The sequence below is a fragment of the Heteronotia binoei genome, chromosome 5 (assembly GCF_032191835.1).
Source record: "Heteronotia binoei isolate CCM8104 ecotype False Entrance Well chromosome 5, APGP_CSIRO_Hbin_v1, whole genome shotgun sequence".
In the NCBI taxonomy this organism is placed as follows: domain Eukaryota; kingdom Metazoa; phylum Chordata; class Lepidosauria; order Squamata; family Gekkonidae; genus Heteronotia; species Heteronotia binoei.
Genome location: NC_083227.1, coordinates 49,777,701 through 49,799,138, shown reverse-complemented (window position 1 = coordinate 49,799,138; position 21,438 = coordinate 49,777,701). Strand labels below are relative to the sequence as shown.

The window sequence follows — 21,438 nt, the reverse complement described above, 5'->3', positions numbered from 1 at the left end:
CTGGGGTGTGTGTGTGTGCTGAACTAGGTTCTCCCCACATGACTTCAAATAGAAAAACAATTATTTGCATTAATTTTGCCAACCTGAATCATTCTCCCTCGGTGGAGCACTGTTTTTTAAGTTGATAATTCTGTATGGCCTACGAATGATGTTATAAATATCCAGATGGCCCTTGGCAGAAAAGGTTCCCCACCCCTGTTCTAGACTACTAATCCCCCACAGCAAAACAATACGCTTCTGGATGCTGATGTCCTAAACTTAGTGGCCTGGAGGATGTTTCCAACATTGTCTTATGATATCCTAAGGTAGATAACCAGAAACCCATTCACTAAAAAGTCTGTACATGGGAATGCTTTCAGATCTATGCTTCAACACTGGAATGGGATCCATGCACATGATGTGACCTCCATTCTGAAGTAACTGTTTCCTCTGTATTCCCTAAGCTTAGTATGCTCTTCTCTGAAGGTCCATCTAGCTGCCAGTTCAACTTCACACCTCTTCACTCAAGGACATTCATTCTTCACCCTGCCTGTTGTTCTTCAAGGCCTCTCTTGGCTCCTCGTGACACCATCAATACCTACATGTGACTCTCAGCTGATTCTTACCCAACTCATGGATAAACCATTTGAGCCACCTATGATCTAAGGATTATGAAATACAAACAACTCTAGCTGCAGTCTTCTCATCAAGAAGAGCCAGTGAACTCTGCAGTTAGACCCTCCCTTTCACATCCATAGGATCTATGGTAGTCTTGCACCAGACATTACCTTTCTACCAACAGTGATCTTTTGGGGATTCCTCCGAACCTAAGGCCTAGCCTTCATATCTGCTTCCCAGCCTCTGAAACACAGGGGTCTATGCATTCCTTGGATCTCCATGGGGCACTGATCTTCTGCCTTCAGAAAAGGCCATGACCTTTTCCTGTGTTGCTCAGGATGGTCAACATTCTGAGCATCCTGATGCCCACCTCCAGGTAGATCATCTTTCTAGCTTTATCCATCAATATTATGTACAGGTACCATGAGAAAGGATAAACAGGTTGCTTACCTGTAACTGGTATTCTTTGAGTGGTCATCTGTGCAGTCATTTGACCCATCTGCCTTTTCCAAACAGGTAGAAGGAACTGAGTAGAAGATGTGACTCCTCCTCTTTGAGCATATACAGATAATATTACTTCTTGTACAGTTCTGAATCAGTGACTTGGATCCACAGAACTACAATGCATGCAGTAGCCAGCATCATATGCATTGCCAGATTTTTTTTTTATTAGCCACAGTGTGTATATGTGTGTGTGTGTGTGTATATATATAATTTTTTTAGCCACTGTGTGACACAGACTGTTGGACTGGATGGGCCATTGGTCTGATCCAACATGGCTTCTCGTATGTTCTTATGTCCATTTGGAGAAAAAATTCTCTCCTGCACATGCATGTCTCACTTCTTTGGATCCTAACCCATAGCTGCCCAGCTCCTGCCATGACCCATTTCAGACAATTGTAAAATATGGATATATAACATCTCCAGTGTTAATTAAATTTTGACAAAAAACTGAAAGATAGAATAATAGATTTGGAAGGGATCTCTAGGGTCATCTAGTCCAATCCCCTGCACAATGCAGGAACTTCATAATCACTTCCCTTCCCCCCCCCCGCCCCCGGTACATCCCCAGTGAGCCCTGCTCCATGCCCAGAAGATCGTAAAAACCTCCAGGATCCCTCACCAAACTGGCCTAGAGAAAAATTGCTCACTGACCCCATAGTGTCAATCAGCATTTCTCTGGGCATGTAAGAAAGGGACACAGGCACTGATGCAACCCTTAGGTTTTATTTGTTGTTGTTAACCATTCAGTCATGTTTGACTCTTGACAATTCTATGGGCTAGCTCTCCATGTTTTCAGATCTTGTACTGTTTCTTTGAGTTGTTCCATGTTCAGGTTGGTGCTGATTTTTATAGCGTCTAGCCACTGTGTTCTTTGACAGCCTGGTTTCCTTTTGCCACTAGCCCGTCGAAGCATAATTGCTTTTTCTAGTGAGTTCTTCCACATAACATGGCCAAAATAAATCAGTTGCAGTGTTGTAATTTTTCTTTCCAGTGGCATGTCTGGTTTTATGTGGTCCTATACTTGCTTATTCATCACCTTTTGCTACCCAAGGAATGTGCAGAAGCCTTCTCCAGCACCACAGCTCAAATGAGTCAATTTTCCGCCTGTCTTGCTTCTTCATGGTCCAACTTTCACAGCCATAGGTTGCTGTGGGGAACACAGTAGCACAGACTACATTTGGTTGTTAAGGCTGAGGTTCTTGCTCTTCCATATTCGATCCATGTTCATCATTGCTGTGCAACCCAACGTGATTCAGTGTTTTATTTCTGAACTGCATTTGCCACTTTGGTTGATCAGTGATCCTAAGAAAGATGAAGCTAATAAAATAAGAAATTAAACCTACAAACATTGATCACTACCTGCGGGCTGTGTCATGTATAACTCTTGAATCAGGGCAATGGGATTTATGTTTTGAATACAACTGCAAGGGGTTTTCTAACTGATCTCCTACTGTGATGGATAATATAGAGGGACAGATAGAAGTTTCACATCTCTTGAAATGGGCAGATGGTAGTTAAATCATTTTGTCTTGTATAAGAAATAGATGATATGAAACTATTTTTTACTGTCATCTCTTGAATATGTGTGCTGTAACCAGCTGTCCTTAGTGAATGCTTTATATGTCTTTAAAATGTTTGTTTCCCATTGATGCCACAGTAGACTGTAGAAAGAGTTTATTCCTTGATACCAAAATTATAAGATATTTTCTTTTACATAAAAATATTAGTGTTAAATAACAGGACATTGTTTTCTCTTTCATTACATTACATACTTAGGTTCTCTTCCATCGTGCATTTTATCTAAAATATGCAGTTTATTAAATTATAGTGTATTTAAGACAGACAAATTATATAAGCCCCTTTATGATGTGAAAGCCATATATTTAATGGACCACCTCTCCCTGTATGACTTCATACACCAACTTGGGTCTACTCAACACATCAGGGATAGCTGAGTTCGTCTGTTGTAGCAATACAAAACGAAAGTCCAGTGGCAGCTTAAAGACCATAGATAGGAGTTTCACATGGCTTTTCACTTCTTCAGATATGTGTGGAAATCAAATGGAGAATCCTTCTTATGGAGGCAAGGGGGAAGAGGAGTTTGTGAGGCCTGCAGGCTCTTCCTTTTGTTTCAGAGCTTCATGCAGAGAAGGGAGCAATTGTAACCAATTCTATCTCCTCGCTGCTCTGTTTTTTGTCCATATGGATTCCACAACTCTGGGCATCCACCTCCTGAAAGTTAAAGGGACTGCTGGAAGAGGGAGAATGGGGGGAAAATCCATGTCCTCCCAAAACTTCTTGCAATCAATTAGACTGCAGCTCGCTGAAAGTATAATCCATAATGTTGGATATGTTCACCCAAGTTCTTGTTTGGATTTGCTTCGTTTCAGGCCCCCATTACTTTACTGTTAATTCACATTTTAAATGCAGGATGGTAGAGAAAGCTGATGTGCAGAAGGAGAAAAAATGAATATGTCTATTCTTGTGTTGCTGTTAAGGACTTCCAGAACAGCAAGCACAAATTCCAGTATGCTTAATGCTCCAGGACAATGCTGAACAATAATTTTGCTCTCTAGGAAAGATTGGCAGATGCAGATTCCATTTTTAGTCCTAGAGAATATTTGGCAGTTACAAGCACATCACATTGAAAATGTACACAAAACTCAGTGTGTACCAATATACTAAAAGTGCTATTATTAATCATTTATATAGCTTTTCAATTGCAGAGTACTTTACAAGCCTTCTGTTGTTCCTGATTATATCTGCACATTATTGTTGTTAATTCTCACAGTCAGATGTTTGACTAGTAGATAGATGGTGTTCTGCAATTTGAGATCTAGCCAAGTTCTTGGGAAGTGCAGATGCATCTTCATAGGGATTCTTGCTGTTCCAAGCAACACTGTCTTCTGGAGTTGAGCTGGTGTTATTATTATTACTACTACTACTACACACTGGGGATGACAAGTTCTACTGGAGGTTGTTTGTGATGTTTGGGACTGAATTGGGGTTCAAACCAACCTTTCAGATTTCTCAGACTGCAATAGTAAAGTCACATTCCTGGGAGTATACTCCAGGAAATAGCGTAGGATTGATTTATTGGTAGACCAGAAGTGCTTAATCTTGAAAACTGGTTTCTGGTAATTTTTTTCTGGTAATTTTTTTCTTCTAGAATGAAGTGTCAGGCTTTCAGCACAATCCAGAGAATATTAAATGATAATAGATGTAGTACTTTGCACATTTACTTGGAAGTAAGATCTACTGATATTAGCAGGATTTATTTCTGCAGACATTGGCATAAGATTAGTCTGCATGGCTTCAATAATATGCACATTTTCTTGTGCAATAAATTCCATTGAATTCAGAGGGACTTGCTGTTTTGAGTAAACATGGGGCCCAGGATTAGGCGAAATGCTTTTCATCTAGAATTCTGATGGAGTTCCATGCCCTCTTTTAAAATCTATCTCAAATTTTTGAAGGCCCAGTTCTTCAAGAGAGATTACTCAATCCTGTAAAGTTTTAGCTTTTTAAATTTTTCCAACACCATGGCCGTGCTTGGCCCATAACGTCTAGGCTTGTAGAATTATTGCAGAACTGAACACATTTTGTTCTGGTTGTATTTCACTACAGTCAAAATCAGAAACCCAGCCTTCTTTTTTGAGCAGAATTAGTGGTACTTTTAGCAAGTAATAACGAATAAGCTCCTGCGATGGCAACATCATGCTGTGGTGCACACATGGAGTACCTGTGCATTGACTAGAATGAAAGACACAGCTATAATACATATGCATCCCTTTACATGTATATATCTGCCTACTCTCTTGTTGTAAATGGAAAAGTACATGCAGGCAGAGGAACTTGCATGTACTCATTGCTTACATATGATCCTTAGGAAAGTATAGATGTTTGTTTCAGCTGTCGAGTTGCCAGCTGTGGTGGGTGGGAAACTCCTGAAGATTTGGGAGTGGATCCTGGGGAGGGCAGGGTTTGGGGAGGAGAGACACCTCAGTGAGGCATAATGCCATAGAGTCCACCCTCCAAAGCCGCCATTTTCTGTAGAGGAATTTCTTTCTGTAATTTGGAGATCACTTGCAATTCTGAGAAATCTCAAGGTTCCACCTGGAGGTTGGCAGCCCTATTTAGTTGTTGAAATACAAACAGAATACTATTATCTGTGTCCAACAAAAAAAAATCATTTGTCTGGAGAAAGGACATTCTGATTGTGTACACATTGGCTAAACCCTATCTTTTAAAAACAAAACAAAAAAAAACCTTTCAGGATTCCTGTTGGGTATTTTCATGTATTTATATTAATTGCATCCTTCCAGTCTACATTTGGGTAATTCAAGTGTGTTTTTTCCTGATAAATGAGAAGCTAATTGACGTGCTTTGAATAATTATCAAGAACCACAGGTTACACTCTTTTGTATGGATGTTTTTAATTTGATCCTTTATAAATGTTTCTTCTTTCATTTTTTGTCCTTGCTGTTTTCTTTTTCAGCATTTTTTTAAATTGCAGACTGCTTCCCCACCCCATCCCCCCATCCCCGATCCCACTCTTTAAGCCTTCCATACTCATGCTTCTCTCTGAAATGTTTTTGGTTGGGTCTTTGACTGTTGTCTTGCTGTGAACTTTGCAGATTTGTTTACAAGTGCCACCGTGCTTCTGCTGCATCTGCATTGTCATCGTGATGGTATTTTTTCTTTCTGTCTGTTTCTTCCACAGGAGTTTAACAAGTAATCTGCCCAATGTGAATCTACCAAATGTGAACCTCCCTAAAGTTCCAAATCTGCCAGTAAACATCCCACTAGGCATTCCCCAAATGCCTACCTTTTCTGCACCGTCATGGATGGCTGCTATCTATGATGCTGAGTGTGTATTCAGTTCAATAGATCTCATGTAAATCAAAAGTAATCTTGGCATGGATATGTATTGTTCATTTCTCTGTATTAAACATACAAATATGGCTGTCAAAAAAAATTCATGGATACATAATGGTCTAAAAACCCAACATTTCCCATCTGTTCCTGCTTTCCTGAATGATTTCCAAAAAAGAAACAAATTCTTGTTCTAACAGATGTTTGGGTTAAATATACGTCACCCTACATTGCTGTTCTTGGGTCCTTTTCCTAAGTAATTTAGAACTACAGCTAAGGTTGCTGGCCTTTAAACAGGCCCTTCTAGTTGTCCCTTTAATATCAGTTTAACCTAGAGCAATTATTGGGCAATGTTATTTATCACCATGCCATGAAAATCTTCAACTGCCCAGGAACACTTGAAATAACAAGTTGGCACTAGTGACCTTTCCTTCCTACATACCCTGTCTTTCTCCCCAGTGGAACCCAAAGCAGCTCACATCAGTGTTTTCCCTTCATCCATTTTGTTCTTATGACAAGAGCAACTGTGGAAAGTTAGTTAGGCTGACAGACAGTGACTGACTCAAGGTCAACCAGTAAGCTTCCATGGCAAAGTGAGTATTTGAATCTGGGTCTTTCAAATCCTAGCCCGGTACTCTCACCATTTTACTGTGCTGGTTCTAACTGAAACCCCATAGTTGATACACCTAATGGAATTCTTTCTGTGAACATTTACAGACTTTCTAGTTTAATATCTGTCCTTCTATGTGTTGACCATGGTAACAAAGTCTAAACAATGGCACAAATTTCTACATTACTTTTTTGATCAGTCATTCCAGGAACAGGATCTGTATATAAACTTCCGACTATCAGTGGTTTCCATTAAACTGATGTGATTTTGAAAATGATATTAATGATTTGTTGGACATCAATTTTTAATTAAAAAATAGTTCCTGGTTTGGAAAAAAAATACTGACATTGTTATTTCTATGAAATGAAACTCATATTCATGCTAAGCTGACTTGCTGGAGGATAGACTAGGCAGTAAAATGTAAACAGTGACTGAGAATTTAATTTTCTCTCTGTGCATGCTCTGTGACATTGGTTTTGGTTTTGGGGGAGAGTTTGTTTTGTTTTGAAAAGATAAGAATCAAGGCCTCAAGCCTCAAGATGCTCACTTGTGAGTAAGTTTAATTGAACAGCTTGAATGGAACATACTTGTGAATGCATGAATTTGGGTTCACAGCTCAAAATGTCATGAAGGAGCAGTCAAATTCATAAGCAACTATGCTCATCAGGTTGAAAGCAAACACATACTGTTGTTCTCCATGTATAAAAACCCAGTGAGCTCTTCAAATAGGAAGCATAAAACAATCCAGAGACTAATTTTTGTTTGAAAATTCTGGAACCAGATGGGTGTCATCATGTTGTAATAACAAATACAAGTTACTGCATTCCTGGGTATCTAATTGCTTAAAACAAAAATACTCTGTGTTCCAAAAGCAGGATTAAGCTTTTCTTTTCTTTTTTTAAAGGTAATTATTCCCAGTATAGTTTTAAATTGAACAGAAATGATGGTAGTGAAATGGGTACATGCTACTTTTTTATTAATAAGCCATTAAAGAAAATGCCTGATTCTCTATCTTTTCATTGACCTCAGCTTTCTTCTGCCCATTAAGGACATGTTTCAGTGTTTTCACCCCCTTATATAGATATGTCTGTTTCCTACAACTGCATCAGTGCATTCTTTGAATAATTACTTTGGGGAGCACAGGATTCAAAGGAACGCTCTTGGCATGTTGGGAGTATGGTTTTCACCTTGCAGTAGCCCACGTATGCATTTAGTGCTATTTCCCTTCTGTAGCATTAACTCAATGCAGCTGGCATCTGTCACAATAGAAATACCCTTTCTCGTTTGTTTCTATAGACGATGGCAGCATGACCTGGTAATGCATGGTGTGTAAATATATCTTATAAATTACTGTGTTAGCATTAGTGGTATGCGAGGAGTGGGGTGAAAGTTTCCTTGGTCATATAATCGTGGGGGGATAGTGAGAGACAAGGAGAAAGGCTAATAGATGCATAATTTCTTAGCTCAAACCAAAGCTTGTATTCTATCTTGTAAGTAGAGGTATTGAGTATAACTCTAGCTGAAGAGAAGTCTGATAAGCAACAAGAGGGGATGTCTCCAAGAAGATCTGGGTAAGATAACCTGCACAATCAAAGGAATCTGGTTGCAAAAAAGAAAAATTAAATCTTACAGTGGCCTTGGCAAATATATTGATCTTTCAAAAACAATTCCAGACTAAAAAGAGGTGGAACAGTCAATGAAGCCAAACCCTTTTGAGATACATAAAAGGGATCTCTCAGTGTTAATCAATCAATTGCCTTACCCTGATTTCTTTGCAGCTGTTCAAAAAGTGCGTCCTCGCTCACCACTTGTTAGCACTGTTTTGTTTCCCTTGAAAGTCTTGGGCAAGGGGCAGAAGGAAGAGAACAAATTTTTTAGAACATGTAATTGGTGGGGGGGGGGGTTAAATGCATGAATCCAAAACCTTAATAATCACATACAACTGTGTATGATGGTTATTATCAGTCAGAAATTACCCTCCATATCGTAAAGCCTTAACTTCAATAACTACATAAACAACTGTAGTTATTGACTAAGGCTGTTTTCTTTTTGTTTATGTTTACCACATGCACTGTTTTCAGATAACCGTCTATGCCTGTCTGATCTGGAAAGGCTTTTAACTACTAGATAGACTAGAAAAATTGTATGGCTAAACCGCTGATGATGGAGATTCTCTCTGGCATTGTTCTGTGTCTCTAACCACTGTTAAGTCCCTCTACATGTGCAAAATCAATCTCCACATCAGGTTACCACAAACCAAGATATAGGTTGTAACTTCTGTCATTTCTATTTTCATTGTATCCTTCCAGCAATGGATCAGGAACATCAGAAGATCTGTTTTGGAAACTTGATGCCTTACAGACCTTCATCAGGGATTTACACTGGCCCGAGGAAGAATTTGGGAAACACCTAGAGCAACGCTTAAAACTTATGGCTAGTGATATGATTGAGTCCTGTGTGAAAAGGTAAGTCTGAGCAACTGAATACAGTTCCCTACACCGATAATTGTCAATTTAATGCTGACTGCCATGGTTATATACAAGGTTGTCAAGAACCACAGTGGGGCCCCAGACAGAGTTCACCTCCCCCTCATTATGACCCTGATCCAAACCATGTGTCTAATGTAAAATATATTTGTAATTTTATATTTGTACACACACTTGTATATGGACCATTACAGGGTGCACTTCTTATATCTGGTGAAAGGGGCTCTAATTCACACACAAAAAAACACCTTGTGTTACAATAAATCTTTAGTAAGTAAATCAGTAAGACATCTATAGCATTTTACCCTTGGGCCTTCACCTAGCACAAAACCAAGGACAATTTGATTATGCAGCGGTGCTGGATGAAAAATACTGGGATCACTGAGACTAATTTTGCTTACAGGTTTTCTAAATAGATTGTGTAATTATCATATAACATGAAGCTTAATGTCTACAGTATCAAAGCAGCATTTACAAGGGGATGCTAAAGGTCCTACCAGTACAATAATAACAATTGCATTGGTGATGTTCCACCAATACAATAATAACAACCCATTGTCTGAATGATCTTTTAAATGTAATAAAATTTCATTGGTTCTAACTTCTGTTCCACATCTGTAACCACTGAAACAGATGAGCATTCTGTTACCAAGCACGTAAAGGGTAAGGGGGCATCCTTATACTATTAGATCATATACTAGATCATGAGGAAATATTAACATTCCTCCCTTCTTGTCCTTAATATTAACAAGGTTTTGCTTCCATACTACTATTAAGTACATTCTGCCAACCAGGAAAGGGATGAGAAGGAGTTGAAACCAAGACTGATGGATAAAGGGGGAGGAATTAAAAGGGGGAGAGAAAGGATGAAAAGCAAGAGAGCAAAATTAAGGAGGGGAAAAGAGGAAGAGCAATTAAGAGGAAAGGTATTTTTATTTTCTAAAGCACTTTAACAGGGCTACCCCTTTACAGGATCTGGATGAGCAGATAAAACTATGGAACTGGGTGGAAGGAAAGGGAGAGGGAAACAGACTGCTGGAAACAGCAATGTTGTTAGGAGACTGCAGCCTAGCAATAACTGAAGCAGCCATGGCCTGTGCTGGTTGGTCTTGCTGTGCTCCATTATTGGCTTGGTTATTGGGTTTAGCAGAATATGCAACTTGCAAGTGTTTGCCTCCTTGTAGTAAACTTTGTAGAAAGCCATGGTGAGCATTCAATCAGAGCTTCAGCTGTTTACTGTACTCTGCCCTCCCTGCTCTTTTAGTGGCCACAGTGCAGAACCGCATTAGAAGTAAAATATATCAAGATACATTTGCTAAATGCTGCATGACCCTGACTTCTGGAGCCCTTCAGCTGACATGGGCCCCATGAGTTTTGTCCCCACAGTTTCCCCCCACCATCAGCTGTTCTTCACTCATCTTTTCTTTTTTTCCTCTCTAAATTAAGGTTGGAGGTGCTGACTAGACTACAGTCGCAATCAGTACATTTCAACCTGAACCGGATGATATTCGGTGTTTCCTTGAAAGTTCAAGATGGGTTACACAGTGAAGAAACTTATTAGTGGTGTACGATCTTCTCTCAAAATTTGTCCAAAATAATAACATTGACTTCTTGCTTCGTCAGCACATACACCAAAATTGGAATGATATAGATAAGATTAGCATGGCCCATAATAATTTTGGCACAATGTTTATTATAACTGCCTTTAAAGGTGCAGCTAAAAATGAGTGAAAGCTTCCCTGAGAAAAAGATAGTGCTATGTTCAGTTCACAAATCTAGTACAACTCATCACGTGATTTGGCATTCCAAGACCATGAATTTTCCCCACCTCATTTCCATATTATTGACAGTTGCTTGGAGGGCTCAGAAACTTACATGGCCCACTTTGGCAGCAGCCCAGTGTCTTTATCTTGTCTTCTTCTGCCCTCCATGGATATCAGATTGCAACAGAATAAATTTTATCAGGGCTATTGAACCTGGCAGTGTTTGTGTACATGATTATACATTCATTTTAAACTACCTGTTTTGCAGTGGAACCTGAGGAGGTGTTATATATTTATTTGTCAAAAGAAACAACTTATAGTAGCTTAAGAAGGGTTCAGACAAACAAACCCCTATGAAAAGATTAAAAATGCAATAATGCAGCATTACCTTAGAGTCAAGCAATTAACAGGTTTATATAATTACTGCTTAGCACTGAGCACCCATACAGTGTTTTATCATTCTGCAAGTTTTCTGTTTGGTTCCTGGTAAAAATCAGCTATAAATTACTTAATGCTGCCATATTATAGGTGTGCATTCTCGTCACTTTTCTTGATAACATCACCACACTGTTTAATAAACATGTGAATAAATATGTGAAATGGTTTCTCTTGGCACTCACGTACGATATAAATAAAATCCTGAAAAGTACCTTTTAAATCAAAAGCTGTTTTCATATTACAGTATAAGATTTATTGTCAGGCTGGCCTGAAGGCAAAATTGATCATATCAAGGTATTCCTAGGATCTTTGACTGAGACAGCTATTTTGGGCCAGTATAGCAAGTATCTTAGGTACGTATGTACTGTCAAGTCACAACTGACTTATTGCGATCCCTGACTTATTGTGATCTTATACACATGTTGTATGGCTCTCAAAGCCCCCATCAGCCAGCTTGGAGAAGGCATGTGTTTCTTTAAATCACTTCTTCAAGCCAAGCCAGCCAGTGGCTTGGAGAATGTATTTATAGTTAAAGTTGCTTTCTTTCCACCTTTTTCCCTTCCCCATCTATTTTCCTTCCTTCCTACTCTCAAACATCTGATATTCATGTCTTGCGGCTCTCACACATCTGAATTTATTCAATTGAGGAGAAGAGACAGCTTGCCAATGCCTTCCTCTACAGAGACATCCTTGGTGGTCCCCCATCCAAAGCACCAACCCTGCTTAGCTTGCAAGATCTCATCAGAGCTGCCTTTCCTTCTAACCAGTTTATTAGTTCCACTGTAGTTTTCTTCTTGCCTGCCTTAAAAAAGGTTCTGTGAAACTTGAAAGCTTGCTGCAATGCACTAACCTCTCAGCTGCTCCAGTTCTTTCATTAATGCACTATGGAATTCATAGCAGACTGTAGCATAACACTGCCTACAAGTTTCAGAATATTTCATTGATTGAGGAATTGTTACCTGCAGTCTGTAAAAGTTCAAAATAAGGATGTTCTTTTTTTTTCTGCCACCTTTAACAGAACCAGGATTGCGTTTGAAGTAAAGCTGCAAAAAACAAGCCGGTCAACAGATTTCAGAGTCCCTCAGTCAATATGCACCATGTTTAATGTTATGGTTGATGCCAAAGCTCAGTCGACAAAACTTTGCAGTATGGAAATGGGCCAAGAGGTAATACTGGTTTTGTTTAATTGTTTAAAGGGGAATACCATCTCATATTCCGCTGGTTTCAGAAACATTCTAACGGTTGTGGATTTAGTCTTTCATATATATAGACTATGCAGATGAATATGCAGGGTCACTCCATCAAACAAACCTCCGTACTGAATATGGACACTCAGAACTCCAGTCACTTAAAAGTGACTGTTGGTAAGAACTGTGGTATGCACAAGGTACCTCTAAAGCCTGTTTATGCATGATAATATTTTATGTTGAGTCATTAACTCCACCTTGGAACAAGATGTGTATTTGCTGAACAGCTAGATAAACATATGCAATTGCTAGATTGCCAAAGGTCTCCTGCAGATAATCATCAGGTAAAGAACTCCTCCTAAAAAATAAAAGAACTAGAACAAAACTTCATAAGACCTCCCTCTGTTAGGCGGGGAGGAAAGTTTGGTCAAGCCTACTTGCTTCCTAAAAGAGATCCAGTTCCATCTGATTTGGCATCTCCAGAACTATGTTTGTAATACTTCCAGGTTCTTAATGACTCAAAGGTTCCAAACTGGTCCAGTTTTATCATCTGCTGGTCTAATTTGTTTTACTTCTCAAGACATTGTTGCAGCTTGAACTCGTCCACGTGTGATGTTATAAAGTAGAAAGACATGCTGAATTGGGCTAGATGAAATGCACCATCATAATCTGTCTTTGCTCCGAAAACTTTAAACAATGCTTAACATTTTTCATCTCAGTTTTTTTTTTTTACAAGTCCTGGATTCTCCTGTCTTATTTCCAGCAGTATGTGTTGGCTCTTCAACAAGATTGTTCACTGCAGCTTCTCATGTTCTGAATCTGTGTCAAGATGGGTTAGCGATTTTTTTTTTGTGTTAAAATACTTACCTCATTCTGGTGTTTACAAGGTCTGATCCAGAGCCCACTGGATTCAAGGGGAGGCTTTGCTTTGATTGCAGTGATCATTGGATCTTGACCTTCAATTTTCATTTCTTTTTTTGTTTGTTTGGTGTGACATTTGTTCTTTCAGCTACTTCCTGTTACTTAGCCTGGGTCACAACTTTCCTCTTATGAGCAGTAAAGCCATCCCTTGACAACATCAAAGCATGTACATAAATGAACTCCCGTTACCCAGTGCCAGAAATTAGCCTATTCATTAGATCTGTAGAATTTGCCTTATTTCTTCATTTTAATCTCTACTCTTACTTCTCAACACTGGCCACAAGGTCAAAGAATATGCCTTAGCTTGCCTTCATATACTTAGACTGTAACCTTAAGGATGTTTACTTAGAAACATATCCAGTTTAAAATGACAGGACTTACTTTCCGCTTAAACATGGTTGATTGGACTGTCAGTTGTGAAAATTAAGTTATTAGTGATATGAAAGGTGAAATTTGGGGACATAGTATAATAAAATATAAATAGTAAGCCACACATACATAAAAAGCATTTAGACAATGGATGATGCATCCAGTTTAGCTCTTACAGTAGTCATTAAAGATCCTTGTAGATAGAGAAATTATATCTCTGTACTGTTTGGAAAATGTTTTCCAATGGTAAAGAAAGAACAAATGAAAGGCAGAGCTACATATTTGACTGGAAACAGGGAAAAAAATCCAAATTCTATGCCAATGAACAGAACTATGCTTTCAAAGGAGAAGGGACAGGGAGGAGCCTGACATTTCCCCGCCCTGCTACTTTTGCTGTGCTAATATTTGCACTGAGCCCATTTTTCATGCAAGAAGGCAAAGGGGACGGACAGAAGGAGGTGTTCCAGAATAGAAAAGGCAGGTGCAAGAAGTATTAAGCTTCCACTTCCCCACCCCCTGCTGTTGCTTTGTGCCTCAGCATTATGGAGGTGGAAATCTTTTCTCTTTTGCCAAATGTGTACTCCCAGGCTCTAGAAACCCACATAGAGTATTATCATGACTCTCCAAAGAGTTTCTGTATATAATATGCAGATGATGTGAAGGAAGCATGTGGCAGCAGAATCTGATAAGCCAAGGAGGGGAAGAGAAAATATGGCTACCATAGACAAGGACATATGAGTTATGTTCTCACTACATCACATCCCCACACTTACTAATATCCTTGGAAGAACATCATAACAGCAAACAGCATGAAATCTAGCTCCCATCAAACAAACACAGGACAGCATGGCAACTGTACATATTGTTGGAATTAACTCCAGAAGGATCTGAAATGTCTGCAGAAGTCAGGAATAGCATCCTCTCAATTTGTTCAGCTTTTCACAGAGCTTTTCCAAAGAGCATTATATAGCTGCTGCAACCCAATTGTTTCATCACCAGAATTCCTACAATTTTAAAAAAATGTAATATTAAAATTAGTTTTTATAATTTAAAAAAAATTATGTATAGCCAGACATACTGATGAAGCAAGGACTGAAGATAATTCTAGTCCTTTTCATTATACAAGAGTTCTAGAGGGACAAATACTTTGTATGTATGGGAATGGAACAAAAAAGAATCTGGAAGACTCCCCCTGACAAAGCTGTATGCAACAAGGCTAATGCAAAGCTGTATGCAAAACTAATAAATATTCCACTTCCCTCTACACTATTTTATTCCTTTTTCTTCACTTTGCAGTAGAAGAGCAAGATCTGAGTCTTGTAGCACCTTAGTAACCAACAAGATTTCCAGGGTATAAGGTTTTGAGAGTCAAAGCTCGCTTTGTCAGATACCTGCCTATAACCTTCCAAAATAATTAGTAACATTCTGAGTTACTGATAGGCCTTATCTATATACCTTGGTTGGGAGTTCTGTAGTCTTAACTACTTGTACATGCTGTATAAAATTTGATTCGGTAGGTTTCTAATTTGCCATTTTCTCAGTTGCATTGGATTTATTTCCCATCAGGTATACTGAAAACCCTGCCTCAGTTGCCCCTGCCACCCTCATTTTACTCAATTTGCCACTCATGTTATTCTTGCAAATCTATGACCTGTCATGGTTATTGACAAGCAGCAATTCAGTCGCACAAAGAATCAGCCTTAGTCTTAGGTACACCACATGTGCCTCTTTTGAGTAGGTATTGACACAGTAGTGGAGAGAGCACATAACTATTGTGTGAAGTAGCAGTTGTTGTGGTATGATTTTTTTTAACAAATAGCTTAACGAATAGATCTGTGAATCAGATGTAAATTATTAGTGCATATGTTACTGTTTAGGACTGCAGAGTCTCATGTGCCCCTCCTTTTTCCCATCCCTTTTGTTTTCCTTTGTATTCATTTTAATGACTTCCTAACTTACCCCAGTCACTCATACCACCTCATTTTTCTTTGCTTTTTCTCCTATTTCTTTCAGAAGTGAATGACCACTAATCATAGTGTAATAGGCTGAAAAGGATCCTAGTATTTAAGCAATAATAATGCTAATTAAACCAACATCTCCCTCTGACCAACCTGCAAACCCGTTCCAAAATGCTATAGTGGTAAACCGTGGGGCTAGCAGTGCACTTCTATCTCATCCTAGTGACACTGATTGCTATAGGGATGTTTTCCTCTTCCCTAAACCACCTGAGCTCTTGGCAGTTGAAGCAAAGACATTCACAAAAGTCAGGGTATCCCTATGGGCCACATGAGCTAAATCCCTCCACTCAGGAGGCAAATGTTCCAGTGTTCCATTTCTCCCCTCCCCCCTTCATATTGAGATGTAACAAAGTCCTACATGATTGGTGAACACCTCTTCTGAAGTGGACCTTCTCTTTTGCATATCATCCACAGTGGTATGGGAACACTTTAGTTGATAGCTGTGGGGAATGTTTGGATCAGCCCCCCAACATAAGCAAGAAGAGTCAAAGACACTTGAATAATGAGCTATCTAAACTCTTCCATCCTCCACACAAACCCTATGTGCCAAGGGAAAATATTGTTTGAACTATGACGATTTCTTCCTCTTCTGCTAAAATTCCTTCATGTGGAAGGAAAGAAGCATGAAGCCTGTACACGACATTGTTTTGGGGGTCATGGATTTCAGCATTTTTTCTCCAGTTCCTTTGTAGGCATAGATACAGAATGATGTAATGTATTCTAGAAGACGCGTTCTGCTAAACACATACACCCATATTCTCCCTATGTCCTTATAATCAAAGGCAGCTGTTCAGACATTTGGCAGACATAATTTACCACCTTAAATATTTATTTTTCCTCTGAATTTTTAATGCATTTACAGGCATAAATTTATGTATCAAACATTTCCTGGTTGGTCTGATATGTTTTTATTTCTTCTCCGAGGTCAGATGGTCCTAGAAGTAATGCAGCATACACACAATCTGTTAGCTAAAACCATGGCGAAACATGCTTAACACACTTAAGTCAGATGGAAGCTGCTTGGTAAAGTGAATGTGAATGGCCTTAATTCACCTAGTAGTAAAAAGGGGCAAAAAATAAAGTTTTCTGGTGTTTTTCTGAATTAGCAGCTGAATTCTGCAGACCAGCTTGGAGAACACAGACATCCACCCTGGTTGCAGTGAAACTTCCTGACTTTTATTTGCACTGGTTACTGGACTGAAATAATACCAACTTCCATGCCCACCCCTGAAGGTCTTGGCCTCTGCTCCAGCAGTTTTAGCCATGCAGACAGGAGCTTAAGAGGGTGAGCTACCAGTGTATTAGGTGAAGCCATATATTAAAGGGCAGCACAGGATATAGCCTTGTCAGCGTCGCTCAGAGTAAGCAGAGTAGCTGGAATATCAGGAAAAAATGAGCAGACTGCCACCAATTCCTGTGTAATGCTGGGCTGCCTAGGGCTTCATATCACTCCTTGACACTTTCCTGTATACTACCACTGAGTAATGTGATGGAAACATGCCAGCATTTTGCAGTTGGCTGCACAAGTGTCACAGCTCTCCCATTCTTCCCAGACATCTTGCTCCATATTTTATCTGGATAGTTGGAGCTGCTCTGTTTATACAGAGGCAACTATATCTGCCTTGTCTCACCCCGTTTTTATCCCGCTCCTCCTCTAAGATGTCAGGTGCTCAGAGTTCTCTCTGCCATTTTATCCTCAGAGGCTAGCCCAGGAGTCCCCAAAGTGGTACCCATGGGTGTCTTGGCACCCTCCAACACCTTTCCTGACACCCACAAAGTGTTTTAAGAAAACATTTTAAAACAGTACACGGATTTTAAAAGGTGTTCTGCCTGACATGTTGATGAGTTACTGTTGGCATTATGCATGAGCTCACTTTCTGAGCTTTTGTGTGTGTCTCTGCCTTTTCTGGCAGCCATTTTTGTGGTAGCGCTCACTATCCAGTATCAGAATTCTACTTCCAAGATTGTAAGCATCGTGGCTGAGTGGTGATTTGAACTGCAGGCTCCTCATCCTATCCCACTGCTCTAACCGCTGCACCACGCTGATTTTTGAGGAAGGATTTTGCTGATACAAGAAAGTAGTCTGTCTGTATTTTAAAAGACCCTAGGGCAGATTTAGGGTGAACTATAGCTAACCAATGCTTTCTTTAGGTTTTTTTCCTTCTTAATTAAATATTGTGAATCAGTTTGTGAGACAAGACTAGCTTGACATACACAGTCCTGAAAGATCCAGGGCTGTTACACATCTGCCCTTTTGGGCAGAACTGCCTTCTTTGCCTGTAGCAGTTTCCTGGCCATGACAACATAATCATTGTTAAGTAAGACCTGCAATTTTGCTAGCCATCCCTCAACCCACATTGGAAAGAGTTGCTTGAAGCATGCAAAGTAAAATGGCGAATGAGTCAAAGGAATCACTCCCTGCCACTAAATATCTCCACAAAGCCAAAGTACATCTGTCCCAGGGCTTCCTGAAAGGCACCCAAAGGATGTCCACTCCAACATCAGGCTTAAAAGCAGGATCTTCCGCATATTACCAACATCCACACCATACATCAGCCTTCTGTTGATTAATCCACATCATCCAAACCATAGTGTGGCACATCTGGACAGCAAACAAGATACATTACATCAGAATCACCTGCCTGAAAATGCATAGTTTAGTAAAACAGCCCCACAAGCAGAAGGGCAGAAAGCTGACTTGCATTGTATTGCTTCCCTGAGCTTTTCTACCCAATTGACCCCAAAAAAATCTGATTGGCCAAAGACAGGCCTCGAGTAAAATTTAGCTTCAGGGAATATGAATGAATTTGCCCACCCTCTCTATTTATCCACATATGTTCTAAATAAGGAGCAGATTTGGGGGGGTTACATAGTGTTTGGATCAATACCTGCTCGAGGTTGACTCAGCCTTCCATCCTTCCGAGGTCAGTAAAATGAATACCCAGCTTGCTGAGGGGAAAGCGTAGATGACTGGGGAAGACAAAGGCAAACCACCCCGTAGAAAGTCTGCCGTGAAAACGTTGTGAGGGCAGCATCACCCCAGAGTCGGAGACGACTGGTGCTTGCACAGGGAACCTTTCCTTTCCAACACCTGTAATGGTTGCTTTCTGCAAGCCAGAGCCCTTTCTTTCTCTAAAGATACTATGTTCTGAACAGTTCCACCAGTTCAAGATTTGTTTGTGTAGATGGAGCCTGCAATGCTGAAGCCATTTTGAGGATGAGACTTGTGTCTGTTATCTTTCTGGCTGCATTCTAGTGCTGCTGCTGCTGCTATTCTTAGTTGCATTGTAAACAAGATTTTAATTGAAAATATATTTCTCAATACATTTCACACTGTATTATTTTACACACACCTAGCCATTCTTTCAGTTAACTCCCATAATTTATCCAATGAAAATGAACAGTTAGCAAAATAAACATCTCCCTTCCTCACCTCTAACAAACAAAACTCCTTGAATAAATAAAATTGTGGCAAATTAAGCATGTCTTTTGGACTTGTCTATATGCACAGCCAAAAAAACCTCCAAACCCAAATCAGTCAAGAAAGCCTTTTATTTTAATTCCATGCATTGCCACCATTTCCCATGGACCACATTTTCAAAAGCATGTGCAAGCACTTTTGGACATGTCCAACTTGCACGTTCACTATCTCTGATGCTCAGCCCTAATATGTCGGTCAAGGTCCCCTGCATTAGAGTCGGAGCGTGCCAGATTTGGGTACATACAATATTGTGCACAGAACCAGTTTTACCTTTTGTGCTTTTCAAAGATGAGGTCCAACCAACATAGTTCCATTGTTGTGTATGGTATGTGTTGCAAGCATTGTTTGTCCTGTGCTTAGTGGGTAGCACGTGTCCATATGTCAAGGGGTTGCATTCTCCAGAACATGTCTGTCGCTTCATGCGTCTGGAGTGTTGTTCCGTTTAAGCACATCCTTCATGCTATGGCATGCTACCCCTCAGCAGTGCTGCTTGCATCCCACCATTCAGAGTAAATATCTACAAAAGTGACTGTGGCTGCTGGAGAAAGACGGTTTCTGCACATGAAGTGGATGGGAAAGGAGGGAGGGAGGATGCATCTGTTGCAGTTTCAGAGGGTAGACAGCTCGAGTGGTATCACCCCTAAAAGCAAGAAGGGGGCAATCTCTATGGGCTTTGCTTCCTTTCCTGTGTTATCTGCATTACCTTTCTCCAAATCCTCACTCTTCCCATGTGCAAATATAGATCGGCCTGCATTGTTCAGCATACTTGGTTGACAGCAGGTATGTTTACAGAACAGCCAGGGGGGAATTATGGATTTCAAAATTCTCCACCCCCCCCCCCCCCCACACACACCAATGCCTTTTGCCAAGCTTTCTGTGAAGAAAGGAGGCAGAGGCAATCACTGGGTGGGATTTTGAAGCGCAGCTTTTTTCAGCATCTTCTTGCCTTGTCCCAACTGCAGGTTGCAAGCACTTGGTCCCATTTCTATTCAGCACTTACCTACTATTTCCAGCATGCATGCATACACCCTCTGCGATGCTGACCTGCCTCTTGCCAAGTTCTTCACATAAACAATTCACACTCACCTGTACTGAGGCATAGAATACATTGGTCAAGTCCTGAGCTGTTGGAATGGCCTATCTCTGAATGCACTTTGACTTCATAGGGGAAGCAGCAATTTTGAATTGCTACACACACAAAAAAAGCCTCCTTCCACTCTGTATGTTAACAAAACAGAGTGAAAGGTTTTAGTTTAACCCTCTCCCTGCTGTGCCATGTCTTTACTAACAATCTTCCTACAAAAATATTGCCATATGTAGTGCTTCAGGCTATTCTTCCACCTCAGAACTCTGTCACATCACTCCTACCACATTGTATTCCATGTGTTGATCCTCTAAAAAGGCCAGCATTTGCCTCTTGGAGAATGATACATGTGCACACGTACACACTTTTTTGCCTTTGTTAGTCTTCAACAATGTCTGGAGATGCAATCCATGGAAGAAGATTCGGAAGAATGCCAAACCTCCCATGTAAGGTTGAACACTCATTCCTAAATCATATCCCCAATAAACTGGCTGAGCTCTATCAGATATGGGTATAAAATATACACAACATGGGGATGGGTTAATCAAACAGATTCTAGTGCAAAAAGTTCTTTTAAAAAAAACTAGAAGCAAATAAGAATGTAATCTTGTATTATAATAATCACGCCCCAAAATGCTCATGTAACAATTTTTAAATGGAACATGACAAACTATTACGAGACAATTCTATTCTGGCATATAGGAAGCTCCACATATGATAAGGCTCATGTGTTAATTCTGGGAGCAAAGACTCTTTCCAAATGTCAGCTACCTCCTGATTGAATTTACATGAGAGAATGACTGCCTTTTAGCCATTCCCAACCTGGTGAGCTAACAAGGTTGCCTAACAACAGTCTGCAATCTCAGGAGCTGCCTGCATTGAAACTTATGAAAAACAGCTGCCATGCCACTGAAATGTACCATATATTCCGCCCCCCCCCCCCCCCTGAACAACCAAGATGATATTTCTCTGTCTCACTAGAGATGTTTTGTGTGTGTGTGTGTCCTGTGCAACAATCAACTTTCAAGCCCCTTTTTTGAATTGTGTTATTATCTCTGGTAGCGATCTCAGGTATTTCAGTGAAAAGGGATTCTGTTCATTATTT

The 21,438-nt window shown here is 40.0% G+C and overlaps 1 protein-coding gene across 20 annotated transcripts in view; it reads left to right on the top strand.

Annotated features, from left to right (window-relative positions):
- The window catches only part of CADPS (calcium dependent secretion activator), a 625,900-nt gene that overhangs the window by 521,428 nt on the left and 83,034 nt on the right, over positions 1-21,438 (top strand). For 14 of the 20 annotated variants that reach the window (XM_060239424.1, XM_060239431.1, XM_060239435.1 and 11 more), the window contains 3 exons: positions 5,825-5,971; positions 8,896-9,051; positions 12,292-12,439. In XM_060239424.1, coding sequence (XP_060095407.1) covers positions 5,825-5,971; positions 8,896-9,051; positions 12,292-12,439 — 451 coding nt within the window. The remainder of the gene's footprint in view (positions 1-5,824; positions 5,972-8,895; positions 9,052-12,291; positions 12,440-21,438) is intronic. The other 6 variants (XM_060239432.1, XM_060239433.1, XM_060239440.1 and 3 more) reach the window with 1 other exon arrangement.